Below are 17,918 nucleotides of genomic sequence, written 5' to 3'. Positions count from 1 at the left end.
TTCTCCTGCCTCAGTGCTGTGTTTACAGGCATCAACCACCATAACTGGGTTTGGGTTCTTTTAGTTTACTTTCAAGTGAAGTTTTTCACAGAAGCTAAGGCCCTGTGGTTGTCGTGTCAATGAGTTTTCACAACAGAAACCAGACTCGTGTTAACCCAATCAACTGTTGATGATCTCATTTAGATTTGTCAAGAGGTACCTCGAAATAAAAGAATTTATTGCTTTGGCAGTGAATATCAACCCAACCATATTTCATTTTCCATTTTTCTACAAGTTTTAAAATTAAAAGTAGTTCAAGCTGGGCATGGTGGCACATGCGTTTAATTCCAGCACTTGAGAGGCAGAGGTAGGAGGATCACTGTGAGTTCAAGGCCACCCTGAGACTACATAGTGAATTCCAGATCAGCCTGGGCCAGAGTGAAACCCTACTTTGAAAAATCAAAAAACAAAAGCAAACAAAAGTAGTTCAAGATGACCTCAAACTATGTAGCTAACCTTGAACTTATGAATCTCTCTCTCAAGCGCTAGGTTTACAGGTGTGCTGCCACCACGCCTAGTGTATTTGGTGCATACATTTCTACCAACCAAGCTACATGCCCAGCACCAAGAAGGAAAAAAAAAACAAACTTTCGGTAGAAGTTTATGGTTACTGGCTTAGTAGTAAACAACTTTAATCACAGCACTCAGGAGGCAGAGGTAGGAGGATGGTTATGAGTTCAAGGCCACCTGAGACTACATGGTGAATTCCAGATCAGCCTGGGCTAAAAAGACCATACCTCAAAAAACCAGACAGACGATAAAAACCTGTGTGGTGGTATACACCTGTAGTTCCAACACTCAAGAAGCAAGAGGATCACTCAAGAGTTTGAGGCCTGTCAGCCAAGAGCTGCATTGTGAAAAAAAAGAAAAAGCTGGGCAAAGCTGGGCGTGGTGGCAAAAGCCTTTAATCCCAGCACTTGGGAGGCAGTGGTAGGAGGATCACCATGAGTTTGAGGCCACCCTGAGACTACACAGTGAATTCCAGGTCAGCCTGAGCTAAGGTGAGACCCTACCCTGAAAAACAAACCAAACAAAATAACCTGTATGGTGGTATACACCTGTAATTCCAACACTCAGGAGGCAGAAGCAAGAGGATCACTCACGACTTTGAGGCCAGTCAGCCAAGAGCTGCAAAGCGAGCCCCTGTCTCAAAAAAAAAAAAAAAAATCAAAACAAAATAAAACAAAAAGCCATTATAAAACAGCAGCTAAACCGGGCATGGTGGCACACCTTTAATCCCAGCACTTGAGAGGCAGAGGTAGGAGGATCAGAGTTTTCAAGGCCACCCTGAGACTAGAGTAAATTCCAGGTCAGCCTGAGCTAGAGTGAAAAACCAAAGCCAAAACACCAACAACAAAAAAAGATTAGCTAAGAGCCAGATGTGGTAGCATAGACCTTCAATCTCCAGCAGAGATGAGAGGATCAGAGGTAGGAGGATCACTATAAATTCAAGGCCAGAATAGACTCCACAGTGAACTCCAGGTCAGCCTGGGCTAGAGCAAAGATTCTACTTCAAAAAACAAAACCCAACCCCCCCCCCCCAAAAAAAAAGGCTAGAGAGATGGTTTAGCAGTTAAGGTGCTTGCCTGCAAAGCCTAAAGACCTAGGTTCAACTCCCAAGAACCCACATGCTCATGGTGGCACATCCGTCTAGAGTTTGTTTACAGTGGCAGAAGGCCCAGGTATGCCCATTATCTTGCTTTCTCCTTCCCTCTCTAATAAATAAATAAATAACATATTTTAAAAAGTACTACAGAGATCCAAATAATTACCATTCCCTTGACTATACCACGAAGGCCCAAAGGGCAAATGAGAAAAACTCAAATACAATACTTACTGATTACTCAGCAAGATTTCTAAGGTAATAAATGACTAACAATTAACTGAGCTGGAGAGATGGCTCAACTATTAAAAGCACTTGCTTGCAAAGCCTGATAGCTTGAGTTCAATTCCCCAGTACCCACATAAGGGCAGATGCACAAAGTGGCACATGCATCTGGAATTCAACTGCAGTGTTAAGAGGCCCTGGCATGACAATTCCCTGTCTTAACCACTCACTCATTCATTCATTCTCATTATCCTCTCTGCTTACAATATTTTTTATTAATTTTATTTACTAATTTTTGTTTTTTTGAGGTAGGGTCTCACTCTAGGCCAGGCTGACCAGGAATTCACTATGTAGTCTTCTTAGGGTGGCCTCGAACTCACTGCGGTCCTACCTCTGCTTGCCAAGTGCTGGGATTAAAGGCATGCGCCACCACGACCAGCTCTAAAATTTTTTTTATATTAATTTACTCATTGGAGAGAACAAGGGAATGGCCATGCCAGGGCCTCTAGCTACTATAAACACATGCACCACCATGCGCATCTGGCTTATGCAGATTCTGGGAAATAGAACCTGGGTCCTTAGGCTTCATAGTCAAGCACCTTAACCACTATATCATCTTTCCAGCCCAAAATATTTTTTAATAGTTTGGGGGATAGCTAGTGACAAAAAAGAGGTGGGAGCCAGCAGTGATGGAATATGCCTTTAACCCCAGTACTTGGGAGGCAGAGGTAGGAGAACTGCTGTGAATTCGAGTCCAACCTGGGACTACAGAATGCGTGCCAGGTAAGCCCAAGCTAAAGTGAGATTCTACTTTGAAAAAAAACAAAAATAAAAGGGGTGGGGAGTGCTGGAAAGATGGCTCAGTAGTTAAAGGCACTTGTTTGCAACGCCTATTGGCCTGGGTTTGATTCTCCAGTGCCTACATAAAGCCAGATGCACAAAGTGGTGTATGTAATCTGGAGTTTGTTTGCAGTGGCAATAGGGCCTGGCACACCCATAATCTCTCTCTCTGCTTACAAATAAAAATATTTTTTTTTAAGTGAATCAATTATATTACCTTGAGAAAACTGCATCAAGTGAATATGCAAACTTCCAGGTATAACAGGTTCAGGAAGCTCTTGAAGAAAAAACCTAAGAAGACTAATAGCTGAAGGAACATCTGCTTCCTTAACCAAATCCACCTCTTCTCCGCTGTCGTATCTCTGACGAAGCCACTCCACTGTCTCAGCATTTCCATTGACTTGAAACAGTCCTTGTTGCTCCAGACCTCCTACATTAGTTTAAGGCAAAAGTTAACCCAAAGTTCTACTACATGGCTATATTCATTCTCAACTTAAAATACTCGTAATTTCGGAAAGCCATTCTTGACTCCCCAAATTTGACTAAAAACCTCCAAGTAAGTTATCTAGCAACATACTATCTCTAAGGGATATTCCATTTCATCCCACCCTTTACATCCATTAAAAATATCCTTATCACCCCAACTAACAATGTTCTAGGCTAGGTAACTGTCATTTCCAGGTATATGAATTTAAGTTAAAAAAAAAATTCTAAAACCTTAAAAAGGGTTTCTATCATTTTTCATGTTTTGCACTACCATTTAAAAAAATTAAATTCACAATCAAAAAGGGATAAGCTGTGTTTATTAAAACAAAAGCTAGCCCTCAAAACAAGGAAATGTATACCATGTTCCTCAATATAGTCCACAACGTGGCGGACTATGAACGGAACCTCATTGTCTGGATGTCCTCCCTGCTGCAGCTCATCAAGTGGAATTCCAAATATTTTGTTAGCAAGAACGGAGTTGCAGTTACTCAAGGAAGGGGAGGAGCTCTTCCTCATATCTTTTTTGCAGCCAGAATCAAAGCTGTCTTTTCTGCCAAATGAAAGACAAAAAATAAAAATAAAAAAGGAAAAAAAAGACTATAATGATTAACAGGTGGCAATATGAGTAAATACATTAAAGAAAAATGCTTTACACCTGAATGTGTTATCTTACATACATTCCAGTTATCAGGCCCCATGATGTAGTCTACAAATAAAGCTCAATACAATTATCTAAGCAATTTCTCCACTACAAAATTAATTCTGAATGTTCTGTGGTGTCTTCATATTCAACAATGCCAAAACTATACAAAACTTGGCACATGACATTAATATATCAAAGACAATTAAGGGGTAAATCTGACCCAAAGATCTTTACTTCAAAAGCTTACTAATGACATATTTTAAGTCAAAAGACAAAATCCAACTCACTTCTGTACTCTGCTGTATGAAGCTCATCTAATCCCACAATTCATAAATGCTTAAATGGTAAAGAATCACTTTGTAAACTGATGAGCTGGTGAACTTTTTTTTTAATGTTTATTTCAAAAAATAATTTGGGCCAGAGAGATGGCTCAGTGGCTAAGGTGCTTGCCTGCAAAGCCTAAGGTTCAAATCCCCAGTACCCACTTAAAGCCAGGTGCTCAGGGTACAGCATGCATCTGGAGTTTGTTTGCAGCAGTTGGAGGCCATGGGCACACCCATTCTGTCTCTCTTCTCTCTCTGCTTGCAAATAAAATTTTTTTTAATTAAAAAAAAATTACTGAGATAGATTTTGCCATCATTACTGGCTCTCTACTGTGATCAAGGTAGTGTAAAATTCAAAAAATATCTCTAAACTGTGTAAGCTCAAAATAATAATAAAAACATTTTAAAGTAAGGAGAGTTCTTCTTTGGGCTAAGAAATGCACTTGCACGCTCTTTCACTCCTTCCCCACCTATTTCTCTCTTAAATAAATAAAATATTTAAAAAACAACTGGACTGGAGAGATGGTTTATCAGTTAAGGCGTTTGCCTGAAATGCCAAAGGACCCAGGTTCAATTCCCTAGGACCCACATAAGCCAGGTACACATGGTAGTGCATGACTTTGTTTGCAGAGGCTGGTGCACCCATTCTCTCTCTCCGCTTCTTTCTCTCTTTTAAATAAATTTTTAAAAATCTTTAAAAAGAAATTACCTGCAGTAAATCAGTTCTTTTTTTGGAGACAAGGTCTCACTCAGTATGTAGCTCAGGCAACTCTTGAACTCAAAATTCTCCTACCTCAGCCTCCTAACTGCTGGGACTGCAGGCATAATTTCAGAGCTAAATTAGAAAAAAATAACTGGCATTTATTTCTATAGTGCAGCTATAGCACATTTTTTATTTTTATTTATTTATTTTTGAGGTAGGTCTCGCTCTACCCTAGCCTACTTGGAATTCACTGTCTCTCAGGATGGCCTCAAACTCAAGGAGCTCCTCCTACCTCTGCCTCCCTAGTGCTGGAGTTTAAAGGCATGTGCCACCATGCCTGGCATTTTTGAAATTTTTTCAAGGAAAAATTTTAGTGAATAAAGTCTTTTAACAAAACTGCATCATAATTATTAAAAAGAAAAGACATTCCAGACCCAGATTAATTCAAAAGAGTTTGTCTTGGGGCTGGAAAGATGGTTCAGCAGTTAAAGGTGCTTACTTGCAAAACTTGCCAGACCAGGGTTCAATTCCTAAACCACCCATGTAAGCCAGACACAAAAAGTTGCACAAGCATCTATCTGGCGTTTGCAGCCACAGACCTTGGCATGCCTGTGCAAACAAATTTTTATTCAAAAAGAAAGACTAATTTTTCTTAACTCTGTCAGAAATAAAATCAGTAAAGAAGTAACTGGAGAAAATAATGCCTCAGATGACAGTCTCCAATATTTAAGCATTAAATAACTCATCCCAAGAAAACTTTAGTCTCTACAACACGTTACTTTATGTGGGAGAGGGGCAGAAAAGCCATTTTCAAATACTGATAATGACAAAATGACACCAACTCCAGATCACAAAGATAAATCTACTGGAGATTCTGATGTTTGAAAAAATCAGCCCACTTGACCAACTGTATACCTTCAAGCTAGAGAACAAGACTGTTACCACATGACTAGGAGACAATCCAGCCATTTTGCAGTGACAGTAGAAATTAACTCAAGAGACAAAATGCCATTAGTTTTCATAATCTTAGAAAAGCAACATCCATTATTTGACACAAATGGTGCCAGATAGTTATTAAAGCCTCAAAATCAGTCAAACAAGCAGCTACAAGAATAACTGATGCAAAAGCAAAAATAAAACCAAAATAGCAGCTACAAGGGGCAAACCCAAAAATCTTTGTGACTTATGCAGTATAATACAATTCCCATTTTGAAGGCTTACCTTTGATTACTTAAACACCTAAGTTTAAAAAATGTCTTCTGCACCAGCTACCCTCACTGAGCAAGCATTCTTTTGTCATTTATGGCTGTTTGAGATTATGACAGAAGATCAGCCTGTAGTTCCTCATTGAAGAAACGCAGAACTTGATCAGTACTTCAGCAGTTAATCTACAGGGGGGAAAAAAGAATTATTTCAAATTCCCACATTTTAACTGTGTGAAAAGACTAGAATAAGCAGAAAGTCCGCTTAGGAGGTTATCTGTTCAGAAAGGCATTCTTCTGCCAGAAAAACCTGTAACCTAGTTAAAGGCTTACACAAAGGTTCCAACTTATGCTGGCTAAAATAGGTATTTATCTTTCTGCTGAAGAGAAATAAAGGATTTTTTATTTATTTTTATTTTTGGTTTTTCAAGGCAGGGTTTCACTCTAGCTCAGACTAACCTGGAATTCACTATGTAGTCTCAGGGTGGCTTCAAACTCATGATGATCCACCTACCTCTGCCTTCCAAGTGCTGGAATTAAAAGGCGTGCACCGCCATGCTCAGCTAAATAAAGGAATTTTAAGGGAGAATTCCTGACAGGGATTCCACAGCTCAAATAATCCATTTTTCTCAATAGACACTTCATTTGTACTCTACCCCACCCCATTCTGTCCTCATTTCCTCATACATTCAGAATTAAACATGAACTCTTTTCAGATCAAAGAATAAACAATATAGCTTCTGAGCAGCAACGGCACAGCAGACACAGCAGAACCAGAAAGGCTTAGATTCAAATACCAACTCCACATTTTTTATAGACATATGACACCAAACAACTTCCATGTCCCATACCTAGGTTTCCTTGTATAAATAATACCTATTCAGCCATTAAGCTTAGCTAAGATAATGTATGTATGTAGTAGAGAATCAGTTTCCTCTCTTCTTTGCATGCTAAAAACAAAAATACAGTAAATAGCCCAAGGAGGGGAACATGCTTGACAACATGTTTAACATTTGAACTCATCATCCTTGGTAATGAACAAAAAGCTCAGAAAGCTACATTGCAGTACCTATACAACTTTCAGATAAGCAAAAAAGTTGTATCATTCATTGTGGCTTGAAAACAAAAACCTAGCCAGGCATGGTGGTGTAAACCTTTAATCCCAGCACCAGAAAAGAGAATCACTGCTGAGTTCAAGGCCACCCTGAGACTATATAGTGAATTCCAGGTCAGCCTGAACTAAAGGGAAATCTTACCTCAAAAAAAAAAAAAGAAAAGAAAAGAAAAGGAAAAAGAAAAAGAAAAAGAAAAAGAAAAAGAAAAAGAAAAGAAAAAAGCTCAGTATTCTAGTGCACACCCGCAATTCCAGCACTCAGAGGTAGGAGGACTGCCCCAAGTTAGAGGTCACCTTGGTCTATATCACGAGTCTAGGTCAGCCAAAGTTACACAGTGAGATCCTGTCTGAAAAACTACACCAAAACATGCCAGGCGTGGTAGTGTATGCCTTTAATCCCAGCCCTCAGAAGGCAGAAGTAAGAGGATTGCCATGAGTTCAAGGCCACCCTGAGACTACACCATGAATTCTAGGTTGCTAGAGTGAGACCCTACCTCAAAAACCCAAGCACTCAGGAGACTTAAGTCAGAAAAACTAACAAGCTCAGTGCACTAGCCTGGGCTACAAAACAAAGGTTGGGAAAGTAATTCAGAGTCAGTGATTAGCATGTCCAAAGCCCTGGATTTGATCCCAACACAAGATCCACTGGGTGTTAGTGTATAACCAGAACACTTGGGATGTAGAGACAAGATGATTAGAAGTTCAAGGTCATCCTTGGCTATACAGCAAGTACAAAGCCAATATGGGCTCCATGAGACCTTGTATGGGGGGGGGGAGTATTTGTCAATATTCATATTCATTTGAACCTACCATTAAATTTATATTAACTGTTGTTAATCTATCAGATACCAACCACAACTCATACAGAATTCAGAACTACAAAGTTTTGTTTTGAAGATGTTGCCAGGCTTGGTGGCGCACACCTTTAATCCCAGCACTTGGGAGGCAGAGGTAGGAGGATTGCTGTGAGTTTAAGGCCACCCTGAGAGTACATAGTGAATTCCAGGTCAGCCTGGCCTAGAGTGAGACCCTACCTCGAAAAGCAAAAAAATAAATTAAAATAAATATATAAAAAGGGCCAGGGAGAGGGGCTGGAGAGATGGTTTAGTGGTTAAGATGCTTGCCTGCAAAACCTAAGGACCTAGGCTTCATTTCCCAGTACCCACCACATAAGCCAGAAGCACAAGGTGGCACATGTGTCTGAAGTTCATTTGCAGTGGCTACAGGCCCCGGCACGCCCATTCTCTCTATTTATCTGCCCCTGCCCAAATAAATAAATAGATGAAAGAATAGTATTTTTACCAGGCATGGTCTTGTAGACTCGTAAGATTCTTGTAGACTCAGGAAGTAGAGGCAAAAAGGATTTTAGGATTTCAAGGCCAACCTAAGCTATACAGTGACTTTGAGGACAGCTTGGGCTACCTAAAAATCTGTCTGGAAAAAACAAAAAGGGGCCAGGTGTGGTGGCGCATGCCTTTAATCACAGCACTTGGGAGGCAGAAGTAGGAGAATCACCATGAGAATTCAAGGACAATTTGAGACTACATAGTGAATTCCATGTTGGCTTGAGCTGGAATGAGACCCTACCTCGAAAAAAAAGGGGGGGAAGGAATGGAGAGATGGCTCAGCAGTTAAGACAAGCACTTGCAAAACCTAAGTACCTGAGTTATTGATTCCCCAGTAACCCCGTGACCCCAGAAATACAAGATGGTGCATGTGACTGGAGTTTCCAGTGGCTGGAGGTCCTGGCATACCACTCTTTCTATCTGGCCCCCTTCTCTTTCTTGCTCTCAAATAAATCAATAAATAATAAAAATATTTTTTAAGAAAAGAGTGGAGGGCTAAAGGGATGGCTTAGCGGTTTAGACATTTGCCTGCAAAGCCAAAGGACCCAGGTTTGATTCCCCAGGACCCACATTAGCCAGAGGCACAAGGAGAAGCATGCATCTGGAGTTCATTTGTGCACCCATTCTTTCACTCTCTCTTAAATACAAAAATAAAAATATTTAAATAAAAGGAGTTGAAAGAGCTCAGTGGTCTTGTCCTTCTCTTGCAAACATAAGAGCCTGAGACTAACCCCAGCACCCATGTAAACAGCTGGGTGTAGCCATGCACATTTGTAACTCCAGTCCTGTGGGGGCAGAGGCCTTGTGAAAAACAGCAGAGTCTAGAATCAGTAAGAGACTCCATCTCAAGGAAAAACAGGTGGATGAGCAATGGATGGGGACACCCTATATTCTTTTCTGGCCTCCACAGGCACTTGCTTAAGGTACTTCATCTGTACATACACCATACCACACCACACATACTATGCATAAACAAAAAAAAAAAAAAAAAAAAGAAAGTAAGTTAGTTAGATTTTAGCATTAAGGAAAACAAGATAGATGTGAGTACTTATGCATAGGATTTTTTTTTTTTTTTTTTTTGAGATAGGGTCTCACTCTAGCCCAGGTTGACCTGGAATGCACTACATAGTCTTAGGGTAGCCTTGAACCCACCGCAATCCTCCTACCCCTGCCTCCCAAGTGCTAGGACTAAAGGCATGCCCCCCCACACCCAGGTTGCATAGGTTATTTTTAATCACCTTCTGTGACTTTATTACACGTGTGTGTTTGTGCATGCTCTGACACAAATGTGGAGCTCAGGAAACAATTTCGGATGTGTCTCACCTTCCACCTTGCTCTAGGTAGGTTCTACAGGGTCTGGCTGTTCTGGGGGTTCAGGGATTGAAACTCAAGCTTGCATTGCGACTACTTTATCAATCCACTAAGCCATCTGTTCAGCTGCTGGAGGCCCTGGCGTGCCCATTCTCTCTGTATGCCTGTCTCTCTTCTATCTTTTTCTCTACTTGCAAATAAAGAAAGAAAATTATCAAAAATAAAAATAAATTTTAAAAAAAAGCTGGGTGTGAAGGGACACACCTTTTAATCCCAGCACTTGGGAGACAGAGGTAGGAGGAGGACTGCTATGAGTTCCAGGATAGCCTGGAGCTATAGAAATCCAGGTCAACTTGGACAGGAGTGAAACGGGGGGGGGGGGGGACACGACGGGGGACGGACGGGACGGGACGACGGGACGGGGACGGGGACGACAAGTGACTAAATTTATTTTTATACCTTCCACATTCGATTGTAAACTTTGAGCAAAAAAAGAAATCACAAGACTGACTTCATTTTGTTTCCCAATTTCTAAATACAAATAGCAGAATCCAGGCTGGAGAGATGGCTTAACAATTAAGGTGCTTGCCTGCAAAGCCTAAGAATGCTTGTTCAAGTCTCCAGATCCCACATAGCCAAATACAAAAGTGACACAAGGGTGCAATGTTGCACATGCGCACAGGGAGGCACAGGCATCTGGAGTTCATTCACAGTGGCTGAAAGGCCTTGGGGGCCCATTCTTGCTCTCAAAATTAAAAATTAAAAAAACACAAGAAATAAAATAAAATAGCAGAATCCAAGCACTTGAATTGGTGCTGTCATTTCCCAATGCTTTTCAGTTCACTACCAAACTGAGTCCTCCAGCCATCTTTTGTGTGATGAGGGTAGATTACTCACAGTGCCCTTTTTCAGATGAGGAAAAAGAAAAAAAAAAAAGCTAAAGGGAACAGAATTAAACATTCTAAGATACTGAATCTGTGATTTAAACTAAATCAGCTTTTAGGTGCCTGCTCTTTCTAAGCAGCTGTAATTCTCACTTCATTTTTAAAATTTTTGAATTACACATATTTTAAGTGCATGTGCCCACATACAAGCATGTCAGGATCTCTTGCTACTGCAAATAAATGCTTATCTACCTTTACACTTTACATGGATGGCTGGGGACTTGAACCACTGCCAGCAGCTTTTGCAAGCAAATGCCTTTATCTACTGAGCCATTTTTCCAGCCCCTTCACTAAATTTTTTATTTTATTTTATTTTATTTTTATTTTATTTTTTTTTTTGCCAGGCGTGGTGGCGCATGCCTTTAATCCCAGCACTAGAGGCAGAAGTAGGAGGATCACCATGAGTTCAAGCCACCCTGAGACTACTAGTGAATTCCAGGTCAGCCTGGACTAGATCAAGACCCTACCTCAAAAAAAAAAAAAAAAAAATATTTATTTGCAAGCAGAGACAGACAAGGAGAATGGCTGCACCATAGCAGCCAGCTGCTGCAAACAAACTCCAGATGCATGTGCCACTTTGTGCATATGGCCTTTATGTGGCTACTGATTAATCAAATGCCAGCTCTTAGGCTTTGCAGACAAGCACCTTAACTGCTAACAGTCTGTCCATCTCTTGAGTTTTTTTTATTTTTTATTTTGTTATTTTTATTTATTTATTTGAGAGCGACAGACAGAGAGAGAAAGAGGGAGAGAGAGAGAGAATGGACGCACCAGGGCCTCCAGCCACGCAAATGAACTACAGATGTATGTGCCTCCTTGTGCATCTGGCTAACATGGGTCCTGGGGAACCGAACCTTGAACAGGGTCCTTAGGCTTCACAGGCAAGTGCTTAACCGCTAAGCCATCTCTCCAGCCTGAGTTTTGTTTTTTTTTTTCAATCTCCTTGAAATGTATGAAGTCAAGCAGAGAGCAGTTGATATCTATTTAATACATCATTTGAAATGAGTTGGTACATTGAAACAGCAACTCATTTCTTATACACCATTCAAAACACATTCCACTGTTTCCATTTCTAGCCAGATTCAGCTCTCACAAATTAGCATTCAGTCCCTCTTGGACACACACATCCCATTTGATGAATACAACTTGTGGTCAAGTTCACATATTCCATATCCTCTATTTATTACTTAGTTGAGAATAGGCGTGCCAAGGCCTCCAGCCACTGCAAATGAACTCCAGACACACTCACCACCTTGCATCTGGCTTATGTGAGTACTGGGGAATCGAACCTGGGTCCTTAGGCTTCACAGGCAAGCACATTACCCCCCAGACATCTCTCCAGCCTCCATACCTTCTATTTCTATAATAACCATCTCCTTTGCTCCCAGTATGTTATACGATACTTTATAAAATGAATTTTTTTGAGAAATATTTATTCATTGATTAAAACAGGGTTTTTTCTGTTGTTTTTAAAGCAGGGTCTCATACAGCCCATAGAACTCACCATATGCAGCTGAGGATGTCTTTGAACTTCTGAACCCCTTGCCTCCCCACCTTCCATCTGCTGGGATTGCAAGTGTGTGCCACCAGTTTATGCAGTGCTAGCAATCAAACCCATGGTTTCATGCAGGCTATGTAAGCACTCTTAACAACTGAGCCACATCTGGAGCCCCAGAAATAGATTCTTGGTACTAATGGATGTCAAGTAGAGACCTAAATAGAGACCTACTAACTACATTTTTGGGATATAGAATCAACCTTGGGGTGATTTATATCTCATCTTGAGATGGCTCAGTGGATAAGGTATTTGCTTGCAAAGGCTGAATGGCCTGGGTTCAATTCTCCAGTACCCACATAAAGCCAGAAGCACAAAGTGGTGCATGCATATGGAATTCGTTTGCAGCAGCCAAAAGGCCCCTGGTGCACCCATTCTTTCATTTTCTCTCTCTCTCTCCCCTCCCTCACTCTTTCTCCTTGCAAATATTTTTTTTTAGCACTCTGAAGAAATGGCTCAGCAGTTAAGGCACTTGCCTGTAAAGCCTAAGGACCCGGGTTTGATTCTCCAGTTAAAACCAGGTGCACAAGATGACACGTGTCTGGAGTTGCCTAGAGGCCCTTGTGGGAGAATTGCCTGTCTGGCTGTCTCTCTGTGTGCCTCAATCTCTCCCTCAAATAAGTAGAATTTTTTTTTTCCAAAAGCTCAGCCCCAAAAGCTGGGTGTGGTGGTGTATGCCTTTATTCCCAGCACTTGGGAGGCAGAGGTAGGAGGCATGAGTTCGAGGCTACCTTGAGAATACAGAGTGAATTCCAGGTCAGACTGGGCTAGAGCGAGACCCTATTGGAGGGGTGGGGGGAGAGAATCAGCCTCTGGGTTGGAGAGATGACTTAGCAGTCAAGGCACTTGCCTGAGAAGCCTAAGGACCTAGGATAGATTCCCCAGAACCCACATAAGCCAGATGTACATGGTGGCACATTCATCTGGAACTCATTTGCAGTGGCTAGAGGCCCTGGAGCGTCCATTCTCTCTCTCTGTAATAAATAAAAATAAAATTTTAAAAAAATCAGCCTATTACCTAGGGTGTGGTGGTACAAATCTTTAATTCCAGCCCTTGGGAGGCTGAGGTAGGAGGACTGTGTGACTTCAAGGCCAGCCTCAGCTACCTAGTGAATACCATCCAGGTCAGCCTGGATTTGAGCAAGACTCTACCTCAAAAAACCAAGCTCCCTCCCCCCCCAAAAAAAACTACAATCGAAGTTACTCCATGCAATGTAGAATGCTAAGCCACTGAATATAACCTTCCAAGTACTTCAAGAACTTATACTTTGCACACAGATGCCAAACATAAACTGGAAAGAACATTACCCTAATTTTATTTTATGTTTTCCGAGGTAGGGTCTCACTCTAGCTCAGGCTGTCCTGCAATTCACTATGTAGTCTCAGGATGGCCTCGAACTCTAGGAGAACCTCCTACCTCTGCCTCCCAAATGCTGGGATTAAAGGCACCTGACTCCATTACCCTAAAAGGAAGACCAGAAAGAAAGAGGAAGCACTTAAGCTGGGTGTGGTGGCAGGGACAGGTCAGCCTGAGCTTTAGAGTGAAACCCTACCTAAAAAAAAAAAAAAACAAAAAATAAAATGAGTAAGAGGGGCTGGACAGATGGCTTAGCAGTTAAGGCACTTGCCTGTAAAGCCCAATCACCCAGGTTCGATTCTCCAGGACTTATATAAGCCAGATGCACAAGGGGGGCACACGTCTGGAGTTTGTTTGCAGCAGCCAAAGGCCCTGGTGCACCCATTCTCTCTCTCAAATAAATTAAAAAAAAAATTTTAAATAAAGAGGCACCTAAAGGGCACACAAATAATGACCAACTCATTAAAATTCAAGTATTTGTTAAATACTTAGTATTTGTGAAAACTCAGGCCAGTATTATTTCAAGGTTACACGAAGTAGGGCTGAAGATAACAGCTTCACACTAACTCAACCACAGGAAGCCAAGTAATCCAAAACTATCCTTTAATGTCTGCTATAAGCAAGCACACCCCAGTTACGTGATGATCAGAGCCGCCTAACTGTAGCTCCGGTGGCCATTTGCACTTTAGCTCCTTCAAAAAGTATGGTAAAATACCCCCAACATTTTTCACTTCTTAGGAGTTAATAGGGAACCGGATGGAATTATGCAACCGTTTTCCTATGTCAGTTTGGTTTCAATTGATTACACAGTTTAACAATTCCTACTGGCAAGTGAGCCAACTGATTCCATTTCCTACAACCTTATCTAGGAAACCAGGCAGCCTGGCCCCCTGAAATGCCCTACATTGGGACCCCTCCGGCCTGCTTGTCACAGAGGCATCGGAGCCCCAATGCAAAAAAAAAAAAAAAAAAAAAAATTGGCTACACTGTCGGAGCGACTTGAGGAAGTCGGCAGCCACTCTGCTCACGTGACCTCAAGAAGGGGCGCAGTTGAGCCTAGAATAAACCACAGCCCCCCCCCCCCACACACACACACCCCGCATCAACTCCATAGCCCAGCTGGAAGGAAGTGGGCCCCGAGGGGGCGCTGGAGCGGTGGGTCGCACGCGGCGGGGGCGGCGGCGTCCTCCCCCGGGGTCTCGGAGGAGCGGCCCGCACACGCCCGCTCGCGCACTGCAGCGGCTCCAAGCCCACGACCGCTGCCACACCCCCCGGGCTACCAGGGGCGCGGCCCGCAGAAGGAAGAGCGGGCTACCCAACGCCCACCCACGGGGCTGTGCCCGTGCTGCTGCGAACCCCGAAAAGCCAAACGGGGCGGAGTGGGCGAGGGGTGGGAGCGGGGCGGCAGAGCGGGGGTGGGGGGGTGGAAGGGAAGGGCCGAGGAGCTGGGCGACCCGCGCATGCGCAGTGCCGGGTGCCCGCCCGGTTGTCTCGTCTTTTTTTTTTTTCCCCCTTCTTACCCACCGTTGCAACCGCGAAGCCCCGTTCCCCGGCTTGGGCCGCTTCTCCAGAACCCCTGACGACGTCGACGAAGCGAGAACGGCGGCCCGAAGTGGCACCGCGGCCGGCGGGTCTCTTCCCGAGGCGGCCTCCGCGCCGAGGCTGAAGTGACGACGGTGGCACGGGGCCAGCCCGGTAGCGACCTTCCCCGGATACCCCGGGCGGTGGCGGCGGCAGGGACGCGGAAGAAAAAGAGGGGGCGGGAAGCGGCGAAGGAGGCAGCGGCTGAGGCGCAGAGCCTCCCCGACGGCGAGCGGGCGGCGGGCGGCGGGCGGCGGGGGCGGGGCCGGACGTGACGTGACGTAGCGGGGCGGGGCGGGCGGGCGCCCCCTGGCGGCCGGGGGCGGGGCGCCGCAGGGCGGTGCTTTCAGCCCCGGCACCCGCGCACCGGGGCTCCGTGGCGAGAAGGCACCCGCGGGCCTCTGACCGCTTTCTTGGGGATCCTGGATTTGAGGAGGATGGGGAGAAGCACAGTGGGGACGGGGACGTAGCGGAGCACTTAGGGCACACCTAATCGCCGTGCCCCGTCCCTGGCCGGGGATGCGGATGGCCCGGTGCGGATTACCGGAACCTCCGCCGGAAGCTTGCGCTACAGGCCCCACGGTTAACTTCACGTTAGATCGGGCGGAGGGGGAACACCGGGCTGCACCTGAGCCCGCGGCTCCCATTGTGTAGGCACCTGACCTGCACTCCGAAGATCTTTCCGGAGCCCCCGGTGCCCCGAGGGCTGGGGAAACGGGGAAGTCAGTAGGTTACTTGCTCACGGGAGAACTTGGCACAGGAAACCCGAGCTTCAGGAGCAGATGTGGAAAAGGGTAGAAAGACGGGTTCTTGGAACCTAGGATAACTCCCAGCCTGCAGCCCATCTTAGTCTGTTAGGGGCATTAGGATCTTAAGCTGAGAAAACCTGTTCAGCCTTTAGACTACTTCCGGGTGCATGGAGATCCACACCTGCTCAAAAAACATGGGGGGGGGTTCTAAAAAATACGAACCGCTGACGGGCACGCCTTTAATCCCAGCACTCGTGAGGCAGAAGTAGGAGGACCGCCGACAGTTCGAGGCCACCCTGAGGCTACATAATGAACTTCAGGTCAGCCTGGGCTAAAGTGAGACCCTACCTTGGGGAAAAAAAAAAAAAAGGAACCACTGACGGCTGGCCTGGTAGCATGCATCTGTAATCCTAGCACTCATAAAGCAGAGACAGAAAAATACCACTGGGAGTTCAAGGCCAGCGTAGGGCCACATAAAGTGAGCCCAAGATGGCTCAAGACCAACTTGGGCTATATGCAGTGTGAGATTGTCTCAAAAACAACCACAATAATTCAATTTCCTACTTGCCTGACCTAGAAAATGACCTAGAAAAATGTAGCACAAGAAGCCTCATAGACCTTAGGACAAGATTTATAAAAAAGTAAAATTACCAGAAGTGGTGGTTCAGGCCTGTGATCCGTTCAAGATCATCCTCAGATAAACATAACCAGCTTAACCCGAGCGTGAGTTCGAGGCCACCCTGTAAATTTCAAGTCACCCTGAGCTACAGTGAGACCCTATCTCGCGAGGGGAGAAGCGGGGGGGGGGGGGGGGGAGGCAAGCCAGTTTAAGACCAGCCTGATCTATAATTCAGACTCTACCTCAAAAGCAAAAAAAAAAAAAAAGACAAAAATATGAGGAAGAAATTCACCCTTTGTTATGACCTGGAAATGTGACAGAAATCAAAGTAGCTCCCAAATTTCATCAAATTTTGTCATGTGCCCAAATGATATCATAAACGAAGGGTGGGGTCCACAAAAAGTCTAACCACATAATCTGAATGAGAAGGTATTGTGAGGCTCCCACTCTGTCCAGTAAAGAGGAGATTGGTTCTAATGACCAGGACTAAATATCCATTATCAGAGCAATTTTAAAAGCTCATTTAGAGCTGGGCAGGTACAGGTTAGTGGGCCATCACTTGTAGATGCCAGGTCTTGGAAGTAATCATCAGTACCACAAGGGAAAAAAAATTAAGTTGTTTTGTTTTGTAAGACAGGGTCTCACTCTGTAACCCAGGCTGGCTCAAGAAAAACAAATTCTTATCCAATTACTCATTCAGTCAATAGTTACTGAGCAGTTAGCTATATATATCTCATGATGTATCAGCAAATAAAATATTTGTCTTCAAGGGGCTTATATCCTAGCAAACTTTAAATTTGTGTATCCTTGAGCATACAAAGTCCTACAGTGTGATTCTAGACTCAACAAGCAGCTTTTCCATTATACACGGGATCTCTCAAGTAAATGAAAATACCTAGTTAAATGCGATTGTCCAAGGCACATGAGTGAGACTAGTTATAGTAACTGTACAGTCTCAACAAATTAACAGTATAACTTATGTCCAACAGGTTGAATTATGAAGTTGTTTTATCCAAATTAGTTTCTCAGAGCCTAACTAAACAAGCAAAATCAAATGCCAGTTTCTAAATCTGCAAAACTGATGATGAAAGTCTGGTTTCATAGCAAGCCATTTAGGATAAAGACTGTGCATTTAGTCTTGTAGCTCTCTTTAAACATGTTCTTTTACTGTGAGAAAATTTTTAACTGAAATATTCATGTTTGGGTTGGAGGGATGGCTTAGTGGTTAAGGCGTTTGCCTGCAAAGTCAAAGGACCCAGGCTCGATTCCCCAGAACCC

The 17,918-nt window shown here is 43.6% G+C and overlaps 1 protein-coding gene across 4 annotated transcripts in view; it reads right to left on the bottom strand.

The window, feature by feature from the left end:
- The window catches only part of Fam13b (family with sequence similarity 13 member B), an 81,448-nt gene extending 65,953 nt beyond the window's left edge, over positions 1 to 15,495 (bottom strand). For 2 of the 4 annotated variants that reach the window (XM_045132291.1, XM_045132293.1), the window contains exons 1-4: positions 15,216 to 15,495; positions 6,084 to 6,250; positions 3,553 to 3,743; positions 2,925 to 3,137 (exon numbers count right to left, since the gene is read on the bottom strand). In XM_045132291.1, the coding sequence (XP_044988226.1) occupies positions 2,925 to 3,137; positions 3,553 to 3,709 (370 nt within the window). In that variant the 5' untranslated portion in view covers positions 3,710 to 3,743; positions 6,084 to 6,250; positions 15,216 to 15,495. Of the gene's footprint in view, positions 1 to 2,924; positions 3,138 to 3,552; positions 3,744 to 4,868; positions 4,995 to 6,083; positions 6,251 to 15,215 lie in introns of all 4 variants that reach the window. The other 2 variants (XM_045132292.1, XM_045132294.1) reach the window with 2 other exon arrangements.
- Between the last annotated feature and the right edge of the window lie 2,423 nt (positions 15,496 to 17,918).

The sequence above is a fragment of the Jaculus jaculus genome, chromosome 13, assembly GCF_020740685.1.
Source record: "Jaculus jaculus isolate mJacJac1 chromosome 13, mJacJac1.mat.Y.cur, whole genome shotgun sequence".
Classification (NCBI taxonomy): domain Eukaryota; kingdom Metazoa; phylum Chordata; class Mammalia; order Rodentia; family Dipodidae; genus Jaculus; species Jaculus jaculus.
Note: the sequence above shows the minus strand (reverse complement) of the source record. Positions and strands in the feature narration are given on the sequence as shown.